Here is a 26,742-nt window from a genome sequence, read left to right as displayed (position 1 = left end):
TTAAAGCCAGACTGGGCAGGAAAGCCCATGAGAAAACCAGAAGTAGCACTGTGGCTCAAAGTGGTAGAATGCTAGCCATGAGTGAAAAAGCTCAGGGATAGTATAGTGCCCTGGCTCTGCATTCAAGCCCCATGACCACCACCATTATTACCGCCACCAACAAAAGGGACTTGCTCTGAAGCATGAAGACTGGTGTAGTAACAAATCACTGTAGCCATTGACACTGTCAGTTGCGTAGTTTATTTCACTAGACTGCAATTTTATACACAGTATGAAGGGGTCGCCAAGTAGCACATAATATAGTTTACTTTCTGTACTGTTGAAGAACCCATTTGTTTTAAAACATTATATCATAATATCCTATCATTAAAACATTATTCAGTGAATTTTTTCCCAACTACATATAAATGGAGGTTCACCAACACACGGTGCAAGAAGGTCTTTATAACATATTTGAATCACAAAATGTGAATCTAAAATACATCACTGTAATTAGAACACTACTTTAAAGTTACAATGTCCCATGTCTTAGTAGCCAGATTTGATCAATCCTTATATAAATCAAAAGCAGTTTGGTGGGTAACTTCTTGGATAACTGGCAGCAGCTTTATACTATGATTTCAAAAGAAATCTTTAATTAAGAACCAAAATTCCACAATTTTAAAATGCCTTCCCTTATGTGAGTAATGTTCTCAGAGTCAAAATGAGACATTTTAAAATTTTAAATGAATAAAGGAATCAATGCAACCCGGACCAAACTGAGAGGCTGGGGTTGTCATATTAGATTTCGTAGAAACCTAAGAAAAGTATTGAGTGGGACTGGATATGAAGTCTAAAGAAACAAACTTCCTTTTTCAAACATCTTGTGTTCTTTGCCCCTCCCATCCGCCTCTGTCAATCACAGAGAAAGAATACTGCATTACAAATAAAACGCTCTTTCCAGGAAATGACGTAAACAAGCCAGAGAGAAAGGTTTCTTCATTTTTTTTTTCATTGTGCACTTTGGGGCAGTGGGATGCTAAGCAGTTAAATAAGAAATAGAACTCCTTAGTCAAAGAATCACATCATCACACATGTATCAGGGAGGGCTAACTGCTGAGAATTTTTCCTGTGTTTCCTTTTTCTCTCCCCCAAAGTTTGAGAATGTTTCAAAGTTCAATAAATAGTAGAAAAATAATCCTTTACTTAGAAATTTTGAGATGCATCATTTAGAGCTTAACATTTGAGTGCCACACAGCAATCGTGGTGTCTAGGTACCGCTAAGAAACAAAGAACAATCTTCAATGCACACGTGAGGTGCCTGAGTATGCCACGTCCCCTGTCTCTGGAGGAGTAGCCTTTCCTCTTTTCCAGTTAAGGACAGCCGGAGGCTTCTGGCTCCTGAGAACATTCCTCTGGCTCCGTTTCCTTTACCCACGTGTCTCTGTGTTTGGAGGTTCGCCTTCTGTTCCATTCCATTAGCGTTATGGCAGGTCTATTAATCAGGCTTCCTTTTCCCCTCCATTCCCGAGCCAGCATCAGTCCTCACAAACGTGATTTGGTGGTGGTTTCTGTTTTTAAACATGTCAGCCTGCAGCAAATGGATGAGACTGATCTAGACAAAGCACAAACCACAGGGATCGCCTGCATTTTTCCTGCAGGTTTTAGGCTCTTTTTCTTTCCAGGACATTCTGTATGTCCCAGATCCCATCTTCTTGTGGAGGTGAGGAGATCGTTAGCACTCTGCATCGACGCTGTGTACTGTCACAGCTGCCTGTAAGTGGTGGCTGTGGTGAAGGGTTGGGTGGGGTGAGCGGTAGTGGTGGAACTTGTGGCTTAGTAGGGCTGCAGTCTGAGGCGGGGTATCCAGGTCCAAGTCCTCCTCATGGTTTCCCACATCAACCCCAGCTGACAAAGGGTCATTGTTGCATGGAGGATTCTCACTGTCCTCCTGTGGGCTCATCGTACTGTAGCCTAGAAAAGGAATAAACAAAGATGCAGCTGATGGCTTCAAGACACAAAGAAAATCTATTTAGAACTTCTAGGACAGGGGGAGTTGCTCCTATCTTTGCCATATGTAAGCATAAACACTTGCACACTATCAACAGATACAGGTGGCTTACTTTTAAAGGGCTCCAGAGTTAACATTTTTCTCTTAAAAACAATAGCACAACCAATAGTTATTTTTAGGTAATTAAAGTATGATGGTAACAAAGTAAACAAGGATCCTTTATCCCAAATCTCCATATCAACAATGACTAAAAAAGAAAAAAGGGAATCAGCTCATATATTCCTCTATCTATCCATCCCTCTATCTATCTATCTCTCATTGGCAATTAGGGTGCTATACCACTAGTCTTTTTCTGGTGATTAAGAATGTTGCCTGAATTAAAGAAATCCACACAAATAAGTGATCAGTGGCTATGAGAAAGACATAAACAGGACTCGGATCCATTGGGTGGGTGGGGGAAAAGTTGAGCATTGAAATCCTGCATCTGGTGCCAGTAAGTAAAAAACCAAGTAGTACCATTACTTGCACACCTGCTCCTCAGCAAGCACGCATGTCAGGTAATTCTTGTACATTGCTGAGGCATGCATTTTAATATCCATGATACAAAGGAGGGAGAGGATGATCAGAAAAGTTAAGGAACTTGCCCAGGGTTCTAGCACTTAATAAAACACCAACTCCATACCTTCCCATAGCAACTGAAAGAGGAATCAACTATTCTCTGTGTGAGCTGGCTCGCTGTGTTTAAACATTAATTTCTTTCAGAATTCGAAGTCATGCATGTTTCAAAAGAAAATGTCTTTGTTGATCAAAGGATTCTGTTTCAGGAATCCTGGCATGTTTTTAAATATTGCAGAAATCTCCCTTTAAACGTTTTGAAAAGTGACAGCTCATTAATATTTTTGCCACATCTACAGTTGGCAAATCAGCATTCACTCATGGTAAGTGCTATCACATTTATGGCTACAAAGTTGATCTGCTTGAACACAGCCAAGCAAGAGGAGTTTATGGTGGAAAATGTATGTTCTGTGCAAAAACCAAAACAAAACAAAAAAAACAAACCGAGAAAGGCAAATGAATCCTCAATGAAACGTTACTGAAATGACAGAATTATTTAACAGTCAGCAAACATTTATTAGTCACCTCCTGTGTACAAGTCACTATGTTGGGCTCTCAGGAGAGATATAAAGATGCAAACTTGGTCCATCAGAAGGAGCTGAAAAGTCAGTGTGGGAGAAGTAAAACAAATACAAGCACAGGTGAATGAATTACTCATTAGCTGCAGACCATATGGGCTGGAAGGGGGGATGACAAGCCATGAATAAATGATGTCTTCTTTCCTTAATGAGTTTACAATTAAGTATGAGTCAGATGCTAACCGAACTAGGCTTCCTCTAATGCAGACAGTATGAATGGCATAATGGAAGTATGATTGCAATCCAAAAGAGGGAATCACTAATTCTGGGTAGGGAGTGAGGAAGCATTTCAGAACTAATATTTTAGTTGGTCTTAAATGGATGAAGAGGAATTTGGTAAGAAAGATGAATAGGAGTTTGGTAAGAAGGGCTGAGCGGGCTGGGAAGGTGGCTCAGTGGTAGAGTGCTTGCCTTGCATGCCTGAGGCCCTGGGTTCGATTCCTCAGCACTACCTAAGCAAAAAGAAAAAAGCCGGAAGTGGCGCTGTGGCTCAAGTGGTAGAACACTAGCCTTGAGCTGAAGAGCTGAGGGACAGCGCCCAGGCCCAGAGTTCAGGCCCCACGACCGGACACACACACACACACACACAAAAAAAAAAAGAAGGGCTGAGCAAAGACAGGATGAGACCAGCCACAGAAGTGAGGAGATGGAAAGCTGTCCCTGGGCCTGTGGCTTGGATGTGTGCTAGCTAGGGAATAGAAGACATGGAAGTGGAAGCTAGATCCTGGAGATCATGTGAAAGAGAAGGAAATAGAGATGTGAGTCAAGGTTTTTGGAAAAATCCTGGCACAATTATTTCTATATTAAGGGAGTCTGGCTGGCAATTTGAAGGATGGATGGAAGAGAAAGGAATCTATGACAATAGCTCAGATGGGAATGAAGTTAAAATAAGGAGTGGGCTGAACAGTTATAAGTTGTTAAACTATCAGGCGTGAATGACCGTGAAATGGTGTGTGTGTGTGTGTGTGTGTGTGTGTGTGTGTGTGTGTGTGTGTGTGTGTGTGTGTGTGTGTGTGTGTGTGTGTGAAGACAACTATTACTTCAAATCAGGATGATGAGAGAGGAGATCCAGAAACCCCAAGCTCAGGAAGGAATAGCGAGAGTTCTGTGGCATGTATATGACATTACTCACAAATACAGGAGCACCGTGGCCTGCAAAGCCAAGGAGCTCACTAGGTGAAGAAAAGAGTGGAAGGTACGAACACATGCAGTAACTCTGAGCAATGGCTGAAAGACTCTGCTGGCTTTGGGCAATACTGACGAGCTTGGTGTGTGGGAAAGGAAGTAGGAAATGTCACTGGATAGGCAGATGAAGGCTGGTCACAAAGGCTGGTCCAAGTCTCAAGAAGAGATTTAGTGACAGGCAATGGCAGGGTGGGGTGGAGTGACAATGAGGAGGCTGGACAGAAGGAAGGTAGAGTCAGATTCAGAGGACAGTGATTGGAGCCCACAACACTCCAGGAGATGTTCATAGGGGAGGGGAGGGATCCTAGAGTGGGATCCTAGCAGTGTCTGGAGATGGAGCAACAGGTAGCTTCAAGAGACTGTTCCAGGGCAGAGCAAGCTGGATGGCTCTGCCTGGGGGACATGCTGGGGGAGATGACATCCTCGGATAAGGCCAAAGGCTTCCAGGTTTGGAGGCTGGGGAAACAGTGATACGTTCAGGAGCCAGGACAAGTTCGGCAGCTTCTCAGCTTTGGTAGTGCTGAGTCTAAAGTGAGAGTCGGTGTAGGACTCTGAAATCTGAGTGACATAGGGTAGAATCTCATGCTGCCTGCAGAAAGAGTGACATTGAAAACATGAGTTGGGCAAAGACTCTTTGTCTATGTGGACTACTCAAATACCCCAGGGATAGTTTTTCATCTCTGCTGCCTGCCAACTTTTGCCTGGCATGACATTCACTAGTCTTATTCAATATAGAAACCACTGGACGATTTACTGAGTCCTGCCCAGGGGTTTTGACAAGAGTCCAGTGATACACTGATCCAGGCTGGCCCCAGGCCACCTGGTTACTGCTGGATAGAGATGATGTAGCTGTCTCCAGACAACTTTATTTTTTGTCCTATCCTTCTGTAACTGCTTCTGAATGAGTACCTCAGCACAGACCCCTCCTGGAGTACAATCCATATACTACAGCCATTTCATTTCCTTGTTATCATACTACTATTATTTGGATCTGAGATTCAAGGCTCATATGCTAAAGATGGGTGGACTTTCGGGAAGTGATTGATTCCTGCAAGTTCTGACTTGACCAATGGAGCATTCCATAAGGATTTAGAATACACTGGCATTATTGGGGGTTGGGTCTAGTTGGCGAAGTAGGTCACTGGGAAGATACCATGGGAAGAAATAACTCATTCCTAGCCCTTCCACACCAGATACAAGAATGTGCTCTACTTCGTCCTTTTGCCATGACTTTCCACCTTGCCATGGTCCAGTTAATCATGGATGGAAACCTCTGAAGCCATGATCCAAAGTGAATCTTTCTTCCCTTTTTCCTTTTTTTTTGGGTCACTTGTGGGGCTTGAATTCAGGGCCTGGGTGTGGTCTCTGAGCTTTTCTGTTCAAGTGTATGTTCTACCACTTTCATTCACAGCACCACTTCTGGTTTTCTAGTGGTTAATTTAAGATAAAGAGTCTCAAGGACTTTCCAGCCCAGGATGGCTTTGAACTGTGACTCTCAGATCTCAGCCTCTGGAGTAGGTAGGATTGTAGGAGTGAGCCACCAGCACCCGGCTTTCTTTCCTCTTAAATTCTTTCTCTCCAATGCTTGTCACAGTGATGGAAAAACTAGCACAGGTGCTAGTGGTTAAACTCCCTGTATGGTCCTTTTTTCAAAATTGATGGAAATCAGAAGGTGTAGAAGCAGGACTAAGACACATTTTTTTCACTGAACAAATGAAATGCTCGGTGGCAGGCAGTTCTTCTGGGAGCAGTGATCAATCATTAAGGACAGACAGGGCCCTGACCCAGTATGAGGAATCATTACTTGAACACAAATGTCTGCTAACACTTTTACAGAACTTATTACTTTCCTGAGGCATGTGTAGAAAAGTATCTGCAAAGACAATCTCAGGTGAGAACAGGCCTCAGGAAGATGACCAGGCATCCATAAAGAGAATGTGGTTTCTGTAAAACTTTTTACTCGTTAGGGACATTAGGTCTCTCTAGGGACTCAGACACCACCGTGTGGCCAAAGGGAGTCACTGCAGGAAGATATGGGAGCACTTGTAGAACAGCTCTTTTCTTTTTGACTATTATTTTCAAGTTTCAGTATTTGCCTCAAGTATTTTGGAATCTTCTGAGAACAAAGGGAATATTCCTCTTTTTTTGCTGGAGAATAATTGTTGCTCAGTATCAGCAAGTATGAAGTTTCGAATAATATAGTAACTGAAATATAAATTCACAAGAAACAAATAAATATATGTTGATGTTTAATTAAAAATAAACTAGGAGTTGACTTACACTGAGAAATACAAGGAAATACTAGGCAAAGCAGAAACACAATAAGCATATGTAGATAGTAACTGTCAGCTCTGTTTACTTGTGGCTGTAACTGCTGATAAACAATCACTTTTAAGTGCTCTTAGAATATTGTCATAATTGGGGCCATGGTTGTATGTAGCTCAGGACAGAGCACATATGATGCATGTACAAGAGCCAGGGCTCAATCCCAAGAACACTCTCTCTCTCTCTCTCTCTCTCATACACACGCACACACACACAAACATACACACACACAACTGCCCAGACCTGCTTTTCCAAGAAATATTCTCAACTTAAGTAGCTTTCCTTTTAAAGTGTAAAAATTAAATTAGAGCTGGGTACTGGTGGCTCATGCCTGTAATCCTAGCTTCGCATGAGGATGTGATCTGAGGATCGTGGTTCAAAGTCAGCCAGGGGAGAAAAGTCCATGACACTCTTATCAGAAAAAGCTGGAAGTGGTGCTGTGTCCTAAGTGGTAGAGAGCTAGCCTTGAGCACAAAGAGGCTCAGGGACAGCACCCAGACCCTGAGTTCAAGTGCCCAGGACTGGCAAAACAAAACAAAATATTATTTTTCTTTTTACAATACTAGGGATTGAATTACATGGCAGTTCCTTTATCACTTGAGCCATCCATACTTTTGAACCATAATTTGAGGTCCAAATTAATTTACTAAGGTTTCAACAGTTTGTTAAAACAAACCTCCAGCCCCTTTCTGCCTTGGTTGCTTTTGAGGTGGATCACACTTTATTCTCTGGGCTAGCCTGGGCTCTGATCCTCCTATAAGTGTTTTCCCATGTTGCTGGGGATGATAGGCAGCTCACGCTGTATCAAGTCACTGTGCTTCCCCAGTAGCTGGGATAACAGTCACATGCCACTGCACCTAGCCATAGTTTGAGATGAAGCCCTCCAAACTTTTCTGCCAGGGCTGGCCTCCAAATGTGATCCATCCTTCAACTTCTGCCTGGTAGCTAGCTAAGATTACAGGCTTGAGCTAGTGTACTCAGCCTAAAATCGGATTTCTTAAAACTTCAAGACCCTACTAGCCATGTAGAATATTTTTAATAAAAAATACATCTGGGGGCTGGGAAGGTGGCTCAGTGGTAGAGTGCTTGCCTTGCATACATGAGGCCCTGGGTTCGATTTCTTAGCACCACATAAGCAAAAAGAAAAAAGCTGGAAGTGGCGCTGTGGCTCAAGTGGTAGAGTGCTAGCCTTGAGCTGAAGAGCTGAGAGACAGCACCCAGGCCCAGAGTTCAGGCCCCATGACCGGACCCAAAAAATAAAAATAAAAAATATATCTGGAAGCTTCCACATTTAGCTGGTCAACGTTCAGTTTTAATTCTTGGGATGACTCTGCTCTTAACTCTACCATGTGTAGGAACTCCAATAGTCACAGCATGGGTTTTGAGTTTGCTTTTGTGCATTTCACCAAAAAGACTCATGGAAATCTACCACTGGGCAGCACAGATCAGGGCTACAGTTCTGTTACCACTGTGGCTTCCTAAAGTGAACTGTCTCCTCTCCATTTTCTTTGTCCATATCTTCTAAGTACATGGTCATACCCCAGGTTTAATCAGCCTCAGGAATATATGCATTCATACGACACATTGGGAATATGGGAATGTCATTGCCTTCTACTTCTTTTGTGTTAACATTCTGTCTGCCTGAAAAACTGTAGTATTGTATTCCTTAGAGAAAACAGGGATCCAATTACTGGGAGGAAAAATGAAAGCAGGCAAGCCCTTTGCTGGATTCTTTGGGTTTCGGATACTGACACTGCACTATGAGTTTTATCCTGCATTGTAAATCCCTTCAGGGAAGAGCAGGGGGTGCGAGGGGGGAGGGGGGCATATAGACAGAGAGGTTAAGCCTGAGCTCCAAGCCTATCATGCAATCTGCATTTAGTCCTCACAACACAACAGGTAGAGTATTTAAGTTTTAAGAATTAGGAAATCAATCAAAACTTCTAATCCTAGTTACTCAGGAGGCTGAGATTGGAGGATCATGGGTCTAAGCCAGGACAGTGCATGAGACTCTTATCTTCAATTAACCCACAAAAAGCCAGAAACAGAGGTGTGTGGTAGAGTGCCAGGCTTGAGTGAAAAAGGGACAGCACTCAGGCCCTGAGTTCAAGCCCTAGTACAAAAGAAAAAGAAAGAAAACAAGAATGAATGAACTAAGAAGTTAAAGCCCAAAGTAGCTTGCTAGAATTTCAATAGTTTGCTAAAAGAAACAAGCCGAGAAACAAACCAAAACAAAAGGAAAGGTGGCTGATAGAATTCAAAATGAGCTTGGCTTGGCTTGACTCTTCTACACTCTTTCCACTGAACTCCCTTTATAGTACCCAGCAAACTGGAGACGCCCCCTACTAGCACTCCACGAGAGAACATTCAGATAAGCCAGCACTGTGTGGATAAAACCATGAGGGTGGAGATGCATGTGCAGTTTACCCTGTTTATCCTCATTACAGGGATGCAACATGATGGCACCACTTCTAGTGACCCACTGGGCAGCTGCGGGACAGCGATATCACGTGGTTAGGCTCTCTTGATTTTACGACACATTGGGAATATGGGAATGTCATTGCCTTCTACTTCTTTTGTGTTAACATTCTGTCTGCCTGAAAAACTGTAGTATTGTATTCCTTAGAGAAAACAGGGATCCAATTACTGGGAGGAAAAATGAAAGCAGGCAAGCCCTTTGCTGGATTCTTTGGGTTTCGGATACTGACACTGCACTATGAGTTTTATCGCAGCACATGCTTTCGATATCATTTTACTAAGACAGTGGGAGGGGCCAAAGGGATTTCAGAAACATCAGTCCGAATCCCAACTTGCTATTGATGTGATGGGTGGTGAGGTGGAAGAAATAGAGAGAGGGAGAGAGGAAAGAGGGATAGGGAGAAGGAGAGAGGGGAAAAGGGAGAGAGGGGGGAAGGGAGAGAGGGGAAAAGAGGGAGAGGGGGAGAAGAGGAGAGTGGGAGAGGGAGAGAAGGGGAGAGGGAAACAGGGAGAGGGGAAGAGAGAGGAGGGAGAGGGAGAGAGAGAGGGAGAGGAAGAGAGAGAGAGGGAGACAGAGAGGGAGAAAGAGAGAATGAGAATGTATTCAATGTCTCTGCTGAATAAGAAATTATTTCTGTTGAACTTTAGTAGCCCCAAACCTGCTTTAGTATTCAAAGGAGAGGACACAAAACTGCCTAGCAGAAAGATTTTATGCTGGTTCAAAGTGTTTTTTTTTTTGGGGGGGGGGAGAGGGGAAAGCCAAGGAAGTCAAGAAACTGAAAAATTTAAGTTGTGTGTTGGCTTTCCACAAGAACCAAAGGTTCTACGTGCTCTGTGGGAACAATGTGAGTGAAAACCCAAATGAGAACAACAGTCTAAGTTTACACTGCAGAGGATCGGCTGCTCCCATTTTCCAAAGGGAATCTGATGCGCTGGCAGCTGTGCCCCAAGCCACACTGGCTGCCTGAAGGAATCTCACAAACTTCTCCTGTTGGTATGGAAACACACTGTGGCAGCGATGCTCCCGGAGAACCTGCTGTTCTTTGCCATACCAGGAAGGGGAGAGGCCAAGGGGGGGGCAGAAGGGTGCTCTCTCCAGGAGAGAATGTAAAATTCCCTATTTCAGGGCTTCCTTCACATGGCGCTTGGTGCCCCCTCAGCTTCAACTGCCAGAGCATCGGTTGCACTGAACTTTATGTCACTGATGATTTGACAAATTCAAGCCTGGACTCCTAACTTTCCATTAAGGCTCAGTGCAAAATGTTGCTTTGGCGAAGACTTCTCTGAGCATTCCAGACAAAGCCAGACAACAGGCTGGGAAGACTAGAGGAAGGCTAAGACCCTAATCAAGCCCCAAGGGTACACAGCTAGGAGATCCTTCAGTGAGTTGGTGTTCCATCACCAACACTGGGTGGTAGGTCCTAAGGGAATGTCTATCCATCGCACTGAGAAACAAGTGGAAGAATGAACAGGTTCCATGCAGACTAAATGAATAACTTGTTTACGGAAAGAAACCTGGGAGCGAGCTGGGTGGCCAGAGGCAACCTGTCTATGCTGAGACTAAGTCAAACTATGTAATGCTTTGGTTGGGCTCAGTGGTTCGAGGCTGTAATCCCAGCTATGACAGAGGAAGAGATTGAGAGGGTTAGAGTTTCCAGGTCACCATGGGCAAAAAGTTAGAGATTCTGTCTCAACAAATGAGTTGGCTGTGGTGGTTCATAGCTATGATTTCAGCTAGGTGGGAGGCATAGGCCAGCCCTGGGCAAAAATATACATGGCTTCATCTGAGAATTAACTAAAGCAAATAAGAGCTGGGGGTATGGCTTAAGTGATGGCTTGCCTACCTAGCAAATACAAGGCTCTGAGTTCAAACTCCAGTACCACAAACACGAAATTCTCAAGATATGGTGAAGACACTTGTACTTCCATATTTACTGCTCCATTGTTCTCAATAGCCAATTATAGAAACAGCCCAGATGCCCTACAACAGGTGAGTAGATGAATAAATGGTGATACACACACACACACACACACACACACACACACACACACACACACACACACACACACACAATGGAATCTTACTCATCCATTAGAAGGGAAAGAGATTTTCAGGGAAATGGATGGACCTCCAACAACTCATGAGGTTTGTTCTAAGTGAGACAAGCCAAGTTCAGAGAACCAGTGGTGCATGTTTTCCCTCATATGGGGAAGTTAGATCTAAAATATAACTGGACATAATAACCTATACAGCTCTGCATTTGCACACAAGTTATCAGACTAAAGGAGGACACCTTTAAGAGAGGAACTCAAATGTAACTTCTCTGAGCATTTAAAATACTATTCTTTAAAATGAACTCTGGGAAATGGAAACATGCTTTTGTTGTTACTGTTTTTTTTTAGGGTTGGGGGAGAGGAAAGGGCACAGAAAGGGAGGGAGGAAAGGCGAACAAAGGCAATCATGCTGTTCAGTAAACATGATGTGAAAAATGACCTATGTAACTTGTGGGCAGAGATGGGAAGGAGAAACTGGGGGAAAGTAAAAGAAGAGATGACATTGTCCAAAAAAAAAAAAAAAAAGAAATGTACTCTCATTACTGACTCAGGAAATGGTGTCTCCTCTGTATACCACCTTAATAATAACTATAAAAATTGTTAAGAAATCTAGCACAGAACAGGAGAGTGGGGAGAAGGGGAGTAGGTGTGTGCGATAGTCATCTCACAGGTTCTCACACGGGAAACCAGATCTTACCATGATCACTTTCTGTTCCTGACCGGCCCCAGTAGCGCCGCCTCCTTTCTGGACTGTGTGCGTGCCGTTCAATGACTGCGGCTATGAACCGGGTATTACTGACTGCGGGAAGACAAGGAGAGTTAGCACCACTCATGCCCAGCACCTTCATGGTGGTCAGTGCCCTTGCTCTGAGCATGCGCTGTCACACATTAGCAGAGTACTCTGACAGCTAGACTAAATAATATTTGTTTTGTTTTGGTGCTGGTCCTAGGGCTTGAACTCAGAGCCTGGGCCCTATCCTTGAGTTTCTTTCGCCCAAGGATAGTGATCTACCACTTAAGCCACAACTCTACTTCCAGCTTTTTGGTAGTTAATGGGAGAAAAAAGTCTCCTCAGTAGCTAGGATTATGGGCATGAATTACTGGTGCCTGGATAACTTTTAAAAGAATTCTAGGGCTAGGCACCAGTGGTTCACACCTATAATCCTAGCTATTCAGGAGGCTGGGTACTGAGGATGTTTGGAGCTAACTTGAGCAGGAGAGTTTGTTTTTATTCCTAATTAATCAGCAAAAAACTGGCGGTGGAACTGTGGCCTAAGTAGTAGAGTGCTATCCCTGAGTGAAAAACCTAAGGGACAACATCCAGGCCCTGAGTTCAGGCCCAATACCAGCACCAAACACAACACTAGACAAAACAAAATCTTAGGAGAGATGGAGAGGAGAGGAGGGGAGGGAAAAGGAGAGGAGGGGAGAGGAGAGGAGAGGAAAGGGCAGGGGAGGGGAGGGAAGAGAGGATTAGGGAAGGGAAGGGAGGGGAGGAGGGGGGGCTGAATGCAGGGAGAGGTACTTACTCCCACAACTTCGTTTCTCAGGGAGCTGAAGGTCAGAGCACCTCAACATCAACAGGACTCTCTTTTGCTAAAGAAAATGCTCTTTTCCCCCCATGTACTGTGTACACTACCTAAGGGACTAAACAAACGCATCCTAGAAACTTTCTCTTTTTAAAACACTATGTTGGAAAGTTAATGAGGGGGAGAATGAAAGGAAAGCATAACCAAGCTTTTTTAGGCCACTTGATGCCAAAAAAAAAAAAAAAATCTTCTGAGATTTTTCCAAAACAAAGCAAAGCCCTTCACTTATTCCTAACAAAAAAGGGAGAGTGGGATAGAAAGAAAAAAAAAAGAAATGCAGCCAACTGTCAAAGCTTCTTAAATTTTAATACAAGCCAAAAGGACATGAGAAGGAATATTTATTCTGGATTTGCCTCCTGCTGACAAGGGCTGCACAAGGCAGCTGGATACTCACTGATGCCCCTGTCTTCGTGGCTGTCCTCGTCTCTTTCATCTCTGTCATTCTCCAGGTTGGACATACGCACTGACATTTCTACCCATCATTAAAAAGAGAGAAACATGACTATTTAATCAAACAAAACCACCCGCTTTAATACCCCGCTGAGCAATCATGTGATGGCTGGGTGACAGCATTCCATCCAGCGTGTATCTGGGATGTAGTTTGGGATTTAGCTCTGTGGAAGATGCTTGCCTAGCATGTGCTGGGTTCAATCCCTCACACAGACAAAACAGAAACAACAGAAAGAGTGAATCTCATTTTAGAAAGGAAAGAACTAATGTCCCCAGCCCATCACACTTTTAAAAGGAGGAAACAGGGACTAAAAAGAGAAAAGAAGTTGATGGAGCCAAATAATGTCTAATCTCTGCTAAAGTCCCTGATATGGGAGAAAAAGGGTCTAATCCATGGCTGACTGCTGACTCAGTAGTGTTACACAAACTTGTCAAAGGCTAAACCTAAGGCAACACTGGATGATGGTCATCCTCGCTTAGCCAAATCTCAAAAGGCAGGCTCTGTCACCATCCCTCGGGTTAACTCAGGCAATATTTCCCATGTGGTCAACAAATGGTCGAGCATCCACCTGTTAGTACTACTGCAAGGCTGAGGAAGTGGCCAGGGAGAAAGATAAGCCATCTTTGTAAAGGTCAGGTTAGAACATCCCTGGGGGACTGGGGATGACTATTAAATGGTCTTGTTCCTTTTAGTAAGTATGGATAAGCCAGGAGCCAGTGATCTGAGGGTTGTGATTCAAAGCCAGCCTGGGCAGAAAAGACCAAGAGATTTTTATCTCCAATTAACCACCAAAAAGCCAGAAGTCAATCTGTGGCTTAAGTGGTAGAATGCGCACGCGCACACACACACACACACAGACACACACACACAGACACACACACACACGCGCGCGCAAGTCAAAGGGACAAGCACACACACACACACACACACACACACACACACACACACACACACACACACACACACACACACACACACACACGCAAGTCAAAGGGACAACATTCAGGCCCTGAGTTCAAGCTTCAGTACAGATAGACCACACACATACAGACATAGACAGACATAGATACAGCTATTAGACAGACAGACACACACATGCAAGTACAAACAACAGGCTTAAAACCCTTGGTATCAAGGTCATGTTTACAGATGAATTCTTTTGTACTTGGGTTTAATGACTCTTTTCAGATAAACAACTATTTTCCTGACACTGATAACTGTAATTCTAGCTACACGGAGGCAGACTTGGAAGGACTGCAGTCTGAAGCAAACAGACTAGACCCCTTTTCAACCAATAGTTGGGTAGAGTGCCATGTTCCTGTCATCCCAGCCACATGGGAGGCTGAGATGAGGGAAGGTCACAATTCCAGGCCAGTCTAGACATAAGAGTTTGTGAGACTCTACCTCAAAGGAAGAAGGTGAGCATGGAGATGTGCATGCGTCATCCCAGCTACTGTAGGGAAGTATGAAATAGGTGGAAAAAGTGAGTCCCTATTTCAGAATTACCAGTGCAAGAGTGCAGTAGGTGTGGCTCTGCAATACAGTACCTTCCTAGCAAATCCAAAGCCCTGAATTCAAGCCTCAGTTCTCCAAGGGATACAAGAGATGTGACTCTTCAAATGTATGTACACACACACACACACACACACACACACACACACACACACACACACACACACACACACACACACACACACACACACACACACACACACACACACACACACACACACACACACACACCCCGTAATAGCAGTTGCAATGATATGAACTTGTGATCATGGCACTAATGATCTGGGGTATCTCTGATTCACTCATCTTTACAGAACTGCAAGGGCAGCATGTCTGAGACACAAAATTTTCTACCCTGCACCCAGTTCCTCTGACTTACCTACCCATAGCAGACCGTGGCAAGCTAGTATATAGTGTAGGCAAGAAGAGAGGAGAGTTATTGGAGGCTGGCAGGATTTAGGCACTAACTTGCTGAAATGTCTTAAATGATTCCAAAGAAGCTGGACATGTAGCACTGTTCTTCCAACTCTCTCAAGGTTTAACCAACCAACCATTGTCCTTCTAGCCTTGGATCAACCCACAGGAGCCTCCAGGATTCCCTCTGCACTCACCTTGGGCAGCAAGAGGAGACATATGTTGGTGACTTCGGCGGTGGATCTGGTGGCGGTAGGCATATACTACCAGGACTAGCACCATGATGCAGCCCATGATCCCTCCGGCCACAGGTCCCACGGGAGCACTCTTGATCATGTTTAAGGTGATCACCTCATCACCTGCAGTAAGCAAGCAGATGTTTCTAAGATTTCCCACCAGTGGTGGAAGGTGGGTGGTGAGATGGGAAAGGCCACCATGGCAGGGGTATTGGTGAACAGCTGTGATATGCCTCCAAGCTCTTCAAGAAACACCTACCAGAATGTAGGACCCAAGACTTCACTCTAGGTTCTTAAATGTTGGTTGCTAGAACAGAGCAAGAGCATACAGGGCAAGGCTTGCTGCAAGTGGAAATTCCTGTATATATAGCATCCAGTGCTAACAGAGTGCTTGCTACTCTTAGAAGAGAGGAAATATCACTGGGTACACAGGCCAGGGCACTCTGGGCCTATCTGGGGCCCAGGAAGGGGGATGTTCTATGACTCACCCAACTGAAACAAGAGACATGAATAGCAATAATAATAACAATAATAATAAGTGCCAAACAGGTGGAATTCCAGGGCTCTGGTTCCTTCTAGGGCATCTGCTCTGCTCTTCCCACTAGGAAGTGCAAGTGGGCACAGAATGACTTCATAATTCATCTCATCTGTGTCCCTACTTGGTTCATTAGTAATAGGCAAGTTCAAAACCTTCCTTTGCTGACATCCATGTTCACTGCCACACTATTCACAATAGCTAAGACAGGGAAACAGCCCAGATGCCCCACAATTAATGTGTGGATCCCCAAAATGTGGTACCTATACACAATGGAATTGTACACAGCCATTAGAAAGAATAAAATTATGTCATTTAATATGTTAGAAGCAAGCTTTCTCTCTTTTCTAACATTTTTATTTCTTGATGATTCTGTCATCTTTTCTTTATTTACGTGTATTTGCATCTTTGTATCTTCAGGAGGGTGGTGGAAAGGGTACAAAATTCAAGGGATAAGGGGTGAAAAAGTACAGCAGTAGAGCTCACTGGACACTGATGAAAATAAACTATACAACTGTGGGTGGAGATGCGAGGGAGGGACTAGGAGAGAGGGAAGGGAAGACATTGTAGGAAAGGAAATGTACTCATCTGACTCATAACTGTAATCCCTCTGTACACCACCTTTAAAAATAACAATAAATAATAATAATAAAACCCAAGCCTTCCCTTACATAAGGGCCTTTATTCTTCTAGGGAGGCTTATTCATGGAGCAGCTATTATAAATCAAGGTTGGAGCCAGGGGCTGGTGGCTCATGCCTATAATCCTAGCTACTCAGGAGGCTGAGGTATGAGCATCATGGTTCAAAAGCCAACTTTGGCAGGAAAATCCATGAGGCTCTTATCTCCAATTAATCACCAAAAAAGTCAGAAGTGAAGCTATGGCTCGAGTGGTAGAGCATCAGCTTTCAGAGAAAAGGGTAAGGGACAACACCTAGGCCTTAAGTTTAAGATTTAGTACTGGTGCGTTCTTGTGTGCACACACACACACTCACATCAATATTAGACAATCCCTAACTTTTGATGATTTGACTTTCCCCCCAGCATTTTGATGATAGAGAAGTGAATGAATTCTGTGGAAACTGTCGTTGATTTGGAATCGGTGTCCTTTCCTAGGCTAGTGACATGAGGCAGGATCCTGTTTTATGACTCTGGGTGGTGGCAGCTCTCTCAGCCACAGGATCACAAGGGTAAGCTGCCAGCACCGTACTGTGTACTATGTTGTTAACATTTGATGGGCTAGGTAGAGCCAATGCACTTCAACTTATTATTTTAACTCAGGATGGGTTGGTTGGGATTTATTCCCAATCATAATTTGAAGAGCCCCTGTATTAACTAAAGCTTCAAATATTTGGCGCACCTGCCAGCTAAGAATGAATATTTGGGGTTAATTCTAGAAAAGGCTCCTTGGCAGCATTCTGCAGCTTTTGGGGCTGGATCCCCGGGACTGTCCTCCCTTTGGTATCCCTGTCCCCTCCCCTAAGATGCTGGATTGTTCTGCTGTCTGCTGACCCTAGCCCCTAAATACTGACTTGGAGCTGTAAAACTGCTGCCCTGTGAAGATTACAAGGAGAGAGACAAGAAGGAAAGCTGGGAAGAGACAAGTTGTGCTGGCTCTGCACACCGCGGGCTGCGAGTTTCTGACAGCTGCGGGGTGCATTCAAACACACTCCCAAGTTCAGCCATGCGGAAATCAGGGCCTGTGTTTCTCAGAGCAAGCTTTGTGGGGATGAATTCCAGGCTTGCAAAATTTGGCAAGATGAGTTGGCCGCTTCGCTGTCTCTGCACAGAGTATCCGAGCCAACTCTGAAGGTAATTATCTGCCTCAGTTTTGTAACTAAAGACTACTGTCAAAGGAATCAGGAAAAGTTGGGCTGAGGATTCTTATTCAAAGCACTCGGTCCTAGGACATAGCAGGAAGATAGTATCTAAAAATCAAAATTGCTCGAGGTTCCTCATATACATACCTATGGCTCCCATGTCGTCAACGTAGGGACTTTTGGCTCCCACAATCCCCCCAAAGCATTCCTTCTGGGGTGCACAGTAAGATTTGTCCAAGTGAGTCTTCCCATCACTGTCCACCATACACCACTCACAGTCGAGCACACCGAAGCAGTCCCTGCCGGAGACAAGGTTCTGTGCTACAGAAAGCACAGGAGTGGGGTGGGGTGGGGTGGGCTGGGCTGGGGGGGCGGGGTGGAGGAGCATTCAGCCAGAGCACTGCACAGTTCTCTGGGATCCATGACTTAGTAGTACTGTGAGTATTGCCCTGGAGTTCTCTTTCCTTATAAAATTGTATTAGCAATAATCTGCTGAGGGAGAGCTGGTTTATGCCTTTCAACTACATGCAAACAAGAGAAATGCAACTGTTCTGTGAATTAAAATCAGGGCATCCACACATTATGGATTATTGCAGGGTTATTCAAAATCGTCCTTAAAAAATTACCAAATGGAAATGGCCCCCAAGGTTTCTTAGATTTTTTTTGGGGGGGGTCTAACATCTCCCATGTGTGGTCATCATTTAAATAAAAAGGAAAGAGTCAAATACATTTAGGAATTACTGGGCCAGTTAAAACAGATTTCCTAACAGGCAATTTCTTCGAGCCTTTAATATATTCTGTGCACAATGACACTTAAGAGAACATATCACTGTCAGTGTTTCTCAAACCTAATTGGTATGGGTTTCCATATAACATCCCCAATTAACCAATGCAATGGTAGACACTTCCTCTGCTGAAGGAAAAAAAGTAGAGATGGCTGTTCCTTTTATACCTTTATTCTGCTTCATCAAATGGTAACCACCAGCTATGATTTATCTAATTGCTCTTCCTACCCTTCTTGGTCTACCATAGCCACTGCTCCATGATGTCTAGTCTAAAACACCCTTGCAAAGAGTAGGGAGAGTAGGAAACATGTAGATTTTTGTTTCCAAAGTGCCATTTAGACAGACATGGAGGAACATACCTGTAATCCCAGCTTCTTGGGAGGCTGAGATTGGGAGGATTGTGGTTGGAGATCAGCCTAGTCACAAAGTTTGTGAATACCCTATCTCTACCTCATAAAAAGGTGACGTGGTGGCATTTACCTAGTTACACAGGAAGTGTAAATATGTGGTCCAAACCAGCCTGGGCAAAAAGTGAGACCCCCCATCTCAAAAATAACCAGTGCAAAAAGTGCTGCTTAGGGTGGTTCAAGTGTTGATCCCAGAAAGTGTGAATCCTAGTACTGCTGAGAAAAATAATAGAAAGAAAAACAAATAAATTTTAAAAATCTGCCAAGAAGCAGATACCCTTTTTTTTTTTTTTTTTTTGGTTGGTCGTGGGGCTTGAACTCTGGGCTCTAGGGCCTGGGCGCTGTCCCTCAGCTCTTCAGCTCAAAGCAAATAATCCACCACTTGAGCTACAGCACCACTTCTGGTTTTCTGGTAGTTAATTGGAGATAAGGGTCTCATGGACTTTCTTGCCTAGGCTGGCTTTGAACAGAGATCCTCAGAGCTCAGCCTCCTGAGTAGCTAGGATTATAGGTGTGAGCCACTGGCACTATCTCACATATACTTTTTTTTGTTTGTTTGTTCGTTTTTTGTTTTTGGTCCAGTCGTGAGGCCTGAACTCTGGGCCTGGGCGTTGTCCCTCAGCTCTTCAGCTCAGGGCTAGTGCTCTACCACTTGAGCCACAGCGCCACTTCCGGCTTTTTTCTTTTTGCTTATGTGGTGCTGAGGAATCGAACCCAGGGCCTCAGGCATGCGAGGCAAGCGCTCTACCACTGAGCCACCTTCCCAGCCCTCACATATATTTTCTAAGAAAGGAAAACGAACAAGTTTCAAGATATCACAGGGGCCATGACAGCTGGCTTTTCTTTCTGGGCCCTGGTAATCCTGTTCCTGTGTCTTGCGTCTTTATCTCATGTCTCCCCTCATTTATCTCAAGAAACACTCTCCCACCACAGATGAGGCCTCTAGCCTATTATACAAATGCCAAATAATGGTAAAAGTGGGAACTGGACATCTAATTGGGTGGACAGAAGGCTTATGGAAATTTGTGTCAGAGCTGAAAAATGGGTATCTTTTTAGAGCACCCATAGTAGGAAGATAAACATGGAGGGGAAATCTTGACAAGGTTGCAGGCTGCTGTTCTCAGCTGGGTGTGCTTACCCACTCTCTATCCTCTGGCTGCACCTGCTGTTGACACACTGGTGGAGAGCATCCTGCAGGCCAGGATCAATAGCTGTGTACGTCACAGGCTCCTGGTGGACCTCACAGCTTGGGTTTCTATGCAGGAAACAAGTCTTAAGGTCAGGATCCACACTATCTAACATCTGAGCTCATTTTGCCCCTGATTGTTGACAGGGTCAGTCACATCTGAGTTGCACTCCTGGCTCTGGTACTCTTTAAAACCTTGGGTCAATTACCTCACTACTCTGAGCCCCAATTTGTTTATATCTATGTACACTAGAAATAATATATGTGCATATATCTGTGACATACATATATGTATAAAATCATTAATATTAAACACTGCAGGGCTGCATAAAACCAAAAGTGAGCATTACCTCCCTTGCTCAAAGTTCTCTATCTTACTTTTCCAAGGTAAACAGTGTTAGCTGATATTAATGAGGGCCCTTGCAAATATTTTTCCCTATGTCTAAACAAACATATACTGTATTGGTATATACAACTGTTTGGAGCTATAGGGAAGATATTAATCATGAATAACAGGTCTTACAGTCTGCTGATAAGTAATAAGTGACACTATATCATCTGTGAGTGCATGTATAATCTGTGAGTGCATGCATAATAACTATCTATATACGTATCACAGGTTAACTAAAAACTGAGTGACTTAGTATGCATAAAGTACCAGACACATGATAGGTATTTAGTAAGTGCTTATAAGTTTAGTTATTTTTTAACATAGCATCTACATTCTTGATATTTATAAGCATTTAAATTTAACCACAAAATGGATATCATTTGAAATCTGCCTCACTAGGTTCACCATTAGAATGAATCATCTTTGCATATCCAAACCCAAAATAAATTTATGAGGCCTTATAGTATTTTATATATATTTCTGTATATAGATATCAAATATACACAAACACATATTCTCTCTGTCTCTCGCTCTTTCTTTCTTGTTCTCTCTCTCTCACTCTCTCTCTTTTACACACACACACACACACACACACACACACACACACACACACACACACACACACACACTTACCTGTTCTCTGCATTGGTGAGGTTGCCGGTGCACTCATTGACCTCTAGTGGGCACTCACAAGGACATTCACATTCATTTTGTTCCATTCTGTCAATCAAAAGAGAGACTCACCAAGTCCAACAACAGCATATGGTACACACAGTGGGGAAGTAAAATTAAAAAAATAAGAATCCTTTAGTTACAAATGATGGTTAAAATAGACATTATCACTGAAGGTTTAAATATACAATTGGCTTTAATCTGCTACCCTGTTGGTAAGGACATGCAAAGCACTCAGCTCAGAGAGATTCTGTAACCCATATTTTCCTTCTCCTCAGGACTCTTCCCTCCCCCTCCTCATATTGTGGATGACTTCAAAATGCCCAGCATCAGTTAGAATATTAAACAGTGCTGTGAACTGGGACCACAAGCCAGCCCGTCTTTACCGGTGACAGTTGAGACAGAGCCGGTCCACCATGCTACAAGCACAGAAAGCGAGGGAGTCGCACGTCTCATTGACAATGCCAACAAAGGCATTGGTCCCTGGGATCCTCGTCAGTCTGTATTTAGAACAGTGGCTGCCATGCACAAGGTTCGTCAGATCCCCCTACAGAAAAACCAAGGTGTCAGGAATGACAGACAACAATGCCCAAACTCAGCCTTTCCTTGGCGAAAACATCCCTTCATCCATCTGCTGAAAACACCATAAAATAAGACTTTGTTTCTGCTTATAAAAATAGTATACAGTCATTGTCAAAGGTGTGGGCATAATGTGGTCCAGAGAGAAACTAAATACAAGCATTGCTGATTGAAAGGGAAATGTGGGAAAGAATTACTCATGATCCCACCAATCAGAGATAATTCTTATTTAGCTGCTGTGTACATATATATCTATATTCTCTTTTATACATGCTTATACAAATGTAGATTTGGATAGCTGATTTATTTTTTATTTATTTATTTTTTTGGATAGCTGATTTTATAATGGTTCTTAAATATCATCTTTCTGGGCTGAGAATGTGGCTTAGTGGTAGAGTGCTTGCCTAGCACACATGAAGCCCTGGGTTTGATTCCTCAGTACCACATACACAGAAAAAGGCAGAAGTTGCACTGTGGCTCAAGTGGTAGAACACTAGTCTTGAGCAAAAGTAGCTCAGGGACAGTGCCCAGGCCTTGAACCAGGGCCTGCCCAGCCCCAGGATGGGCAAAAAAAAATTTCCTTTGTAAAAAACATGTTTGTGGGCTGGGAAGGTGGCTCAGTGGTAGAGTGCTTGCCTTGCATGCTCGAGGCCCTGGGTTCGATTCCTCAGCACCACATAAGCAAAAAGAAAAAAGCCAGAAGTGGCGCTGTGGCTCAAGTGGTAGAGCGCTAGCCTTGAGCTGAAGAGCTGAGGGACAGCGCCCAGGCCCAGAGTTCAGGCCCCATGACCGGACCCAAAAAACAAACAAACAAAAAACAAACAAACAAAAAAAACCATGTTTGTTTGTTCTAAAATGAGGTCTAAATGGGGTAGTACTGACATCCCTTGCTTTGATGACATCATTCCATAACTACCTACTTTTCTTCCTTTTGGTGGTATTGGGATTTGACGTACGAGCCTGATGTTTGCTAGGGAGGTAGTCTTGCTACTTGACTTGAACCATCATACCAGGCCCTCTTGCCTTTGTTATTGAATAGGGTCTTACATTTTACCTGGACTCACCTGACTGTGATCTTGCTATACAGCTGGGCTGACAGGCATGTTGTGCTATGGTTGAGATGTGATCTTGAGAACTATATTGTCCAAGATGACTTTGAATTGAAACATGATTTCTGCCCCTCAAATAGCAAGGATTGCAGGCATGAGCCACTATACTCTGCTATTATTACGTTCAATTTTTAGGCTCTTCTTTTCTACTGGATAATTGATTCTTACAACCAATTACTTTCAATTTAGTTTAGGGTTTTTGATTTAACCCAGAACAGTTGCAAAATTAATTTTTAGTTATGTACTCAACAATTTCCATACCACCTAATCTAAATTAAAACTTACTTCCTATAAGTAACCCTCAAATTATACACAGTCTTCTAAGCCACAAAAAGAGCTTATTTTCAGATGACTTCCATGAAAGTTCACATTTAATGGAATGATATTATAAATTGGTCTGAGGAACTCAAGGAGATTAAATGATTTTAAGACAACAGGAAGAGAGAAACACATGGTAGCATGTACACTTCTACAAATGTGTGGGAACAGGCTTCAGCCTGGATTTCAAAGGCATGGATTGGGAGAATCTTTAAACAAACAAACCCCAAACAAAAAACCAACTGCGAGACCTTCTCCACTCTAGGCTTTTTCTATCCTCTAGTCATCGAAGTGGGAGCTGGACTAGAGACCTGTCCTTGCTATGCTCCTGCAATTATAATGCAAGGATATGGGATAGCAATACTCATTTTTATTGTGTTTCCTATTCCACAGTGGGAAGAGACATCCTATTTGACAATGCCAAGGGAAAAAACTCACCACAAGGCTAGTGTTGAATTTATAAAACCTCTGGACTGTCCGGTCACTGAAGCTGTTACACAGGTTCTTCTTCACAAAGTTGGGATGGTTTAGGATGTCATTTGCTACCAGAGGCTCCTAACACAGCCAAAGAGAACAGAAGGCAAATGTCAGGTAGTGCAGTGCTGGCTGTTGGGGACCTGAGCACATCAGCTTGGCAACAAGTACCTTGTGGGTGATATGCTGTTGTTCCACAGGTGCATGTCCTTTGGGATCAATGAGAGTGGGGTGTGCCACCAGGTAACCCCTGTCCTCCATGATGAAGCACCTGTACCAAAAGAAGTGATGTCCTTTAATTCACCTGAGCTCTTTGTCTGGCCTTTCAGAGGAATATTTACCTGGCTAGTCTTGAAACAAATGGCCTTTATCTCAACTTCTTAAGAAATATTCACGGAAGGTATAAAAGAAAGCTGACTGGCAGCTAGATAGGTGATGGTCACCTGGAACGCAGAGTTCCTCAAACCTCTCTATGTGGTCATCTATATAGTTCAGACAGAGCATACCCAAGGAAGGGCTTAAAAATCTTTTGCAAAGATGTAGAAATGGGATGTTAATTTCTGGGAGGAAAGACTGGAGCCTTTATAACGACAACTTTTAAGGGAATCATATAATTTCTCTCTCAGTGATAGACATACACAAAATAGAACGTTCAAGGTATACAGAAAATCATATTGGATGGAAACAGTAAGGCTAGAACAGCTTTAATTAAGACTATCTACTGCCTTATTTTCCTGTACATTAGTCATCTCAGTCAGCAATCTGGCATGTTCCCATCAAAGACCAATGGGAGATTTGGCAGTGACACGAAGCGTGGACCATGAGATTGAATTAGGAAGGCTTTTTTATTTTTTTTTTAAAGCAGCCTGCATTAAATCAAGGGAATGCCCTTGCTTTGATCAGACATGTTCTTTTGAAATTCAGAAGGCAAAGACTTTTAGTTCCACGAGCCTCTTTCTGGGGAAATGTAAAAAAGAGCAGTCTAAGCAGCTAAAATTTCACAAAGACGGGTTTAATGACTAAGTTAACATCAAAAGTACTACCCTAAAGTACCCTCTGGTCTTTCTAGTACCAAAGATATGGGAAGCCTCTAATTACTGACTTTGAGGGAAACAAGAGCTTTGGAGCATTATATATTCCTCTTGTTATGTGCTGTGTCTATTTGTCTAAATCATAAACAGCATGCATCTTAGAAAAGGGAAAGATGAGAAAAAGAACAAAAACCTTCATAATAGAACCCTCGGGCCATGAATTCGATTCCCTTTCTGACCATAACTATATGGATACCATTACACTTTGAATTTCAGGGGTTCACAAGAGATGGTGTCCCTAAAGAGCTTACCTTATTTTGTTGCCGCCATCTTGGTTACACACTGGTAAAAGGTCCATCAGAACCTTGTAGAAGTATCTAAGTGTGAAGTCAATGCCCATCACAGCCACCGTGTGCCCAGAAGATAGCTGTGTGCTGTATATGAGAAAGATCAATGAGAGAGAGAGTGGATGGCTTATTTAAAAGCAGGTCACAGGGACATTGTATAGTCTCAGAAATACATTCCCATTATTCCTGCTCTTTTCCTATGCCTGAAAAAAGATGGCTCATGTCATGTATTGTGTAGATTTCATAAAAGAAAACATTAAGATTTAATGTGTAACTTTCCGAATAAGACCAGTGTGGAACATGAGCAGTTGTGGAGTATAGCAGCTCCACACAGGTGCAGAGAGTGGTTAAAAAACAAAAACACTGAGTCCAGAAGTATGAGGGTGGATACAATGGCTATGTGTAGTAAACCTTTAGGAATGGAACCTGAGCAACCCTCTTAATTATTTCCTTCATTTGTAGATAAGGACTGTGATCCCACAAAGGTCATCTTACTCGTGTTAGGTCACACAAAACTCAGTGGGGACACTAGTCCTAGTCTAATCTCCTCTCCACAGCACTAAGGTGGCTTCGACTCAAAGCACAGCTCACATTCAAGAGCACGTGTTATCTGGTTCACAAGCCATTGTTCGCTCCATCTTGCAATGCTATCTATTCTCAGAGGAGGGGTGTCACAGAAAGGAAGGCCTTGGTATCACAGTACAGTGCCATTGCTAAGTTTTCAGTAGACCTCAAGTCAAACCGTGGCCCTGCTGGCCTCTATTTATGTGGCTTTCATGGATGCTATTTAATTTGAAAATGGAGACAATAATTACTACTTTATAAACCTGCTATTAAAATGAAAGTTTGTAATATTAGCAAGCTGCCTAACATACAGAGAAATACCTAATAGGGAGAAGTTACTGAGAAGAAAACAAAACACTAAGATTAAGCTCTCATGGGTAGGTTGACTCTTTCAGAGAGAAGGGCTTCAAGGAATGGCTAGATATGTCACAACATCTCTTTTGAAAGCCTTGTTCATTTTTTTTTTTTTTTCGTGCTGGTCCTGGGACTCAAACTCACAATCAGGGCTGTCCCTGAGCTTTTGTGCATAAGGCTAGTGCTCTACCATTTGAGCCAAGCTCCACTTTTAGTTTTGGAATAGATAATTGGAGATAAGAGTCTTAAGCATTTTCTTGCCCAGACTGGCTCTGAACCATGAGCCTCAGATCCCAGCTTCCTGGGTAGCCGTAGCTAAGATCACAGGCATGAGCCACTGGTGCCCAGCTTGTAACCTTTAGTCCTTTAAAACTATACACATGAGAACTGGACGGGCCTGGACCATTTGACCATAAGCTCCTGTATTCCTTTGGCTAATGGTTTTCAGGGTTTACTCAATATGGGACTTTTAAGAGACTATCATTTATCACCACCCTACCTAATTTTTCTTTATACAGAAAAAAGTATGGAAAGAAAATGACAAAAAGTATCTTGTGTGTGTGTGTGTGTGTGTGTGTGTGTGTGTGTGTGTGTGTGTGTGTGTGTGTGTGTGTGTGTGTGTGTGTGTGTATTATTGAGGTTTGAACTTAGGGCTTCATGATTGCTACACATGTGCTCTACCACTTGAGCTACACTTCCAGCCCTCTCATATCACCTCATTAGGCTTTATCAGTTTAAGAATAC

General features: G+C 43.3%; 1 protein-coding gene across 1 annotated transcript in view; it reads right to left on the bottom strand.

The window, feature by feature from the left end:
• Positions 1–221: 221 nt before the first annotated feature.
• The window catches only part of LOC138808649 (VWFA and cache domain-containing protein 1-like), a 228,165-nt gene continuing 201,644 nt past the window's right edge, over positions 222–26,742 (bottom strand). The window contains exons 17-27 of the mRNA XM_069994908.1: positions 25,045–25,167; positions 23,874–23,973; positions 23,667–23,783; positions 21,609–21,769; positions 21,184–21,270; positions 20,112–20,228; positions 17,929–18,080; positions 15,390–15,551; positions 13,210–13,287; positions 11,924–12,025; positions 222–1,953 (exon numbers count right to left, since the gene is read on the bottom strand). Coding sequence (XP_069851009.1) covers positions 1,715–1,953; positions 11,924–12,025; positions 13,210–13,287; positions 15,390–15,551; positions 17,929–18,080; positions 20,112–20,228; positions 21,184–21,270; positions 21,609–21,769; positions 23,667–23,783; positions 23,874–23,973; positions 25,045–25,167 — 1,438 coding nt within the window. The 3' untranslated portion in view covers positions 222–1,714. The remainder of the gene's footprint in view (positions 1,954–11,923; positions 12,026–13,209; positions 13,288–15,389; positions 15,552–17,928; positions 18,081–20,111; positions 20,229–21,183; positions 21,271–21,608; positions 21,770–23,666; positions 23,784–23,873; positions 23,974–25,044; positions 25,168–26,742) is intronic.

This window comes from Dipodomys merriami, unplaced genomic scaffold (assembly GCF_024711535.1).
Source record: "Dipodomys merriami isolate MVZ:Mamm:240054 unplaced genomic scaffold, mDipMer1.0.p SCAF_464, whole genome shotgun sequence".
Taxonomy (NCBI): Eukaryota; Metazoa; Chordata; class Mammalia; order Rodentia; family Heteromyidae; genus Dipodomys; species Dipodomys merriami.
The sequence above is the reverse complement of the archived record's forward strand: the minus strand, read 5'-3'. Positions and strand labels throughout refer to the sequence as shown.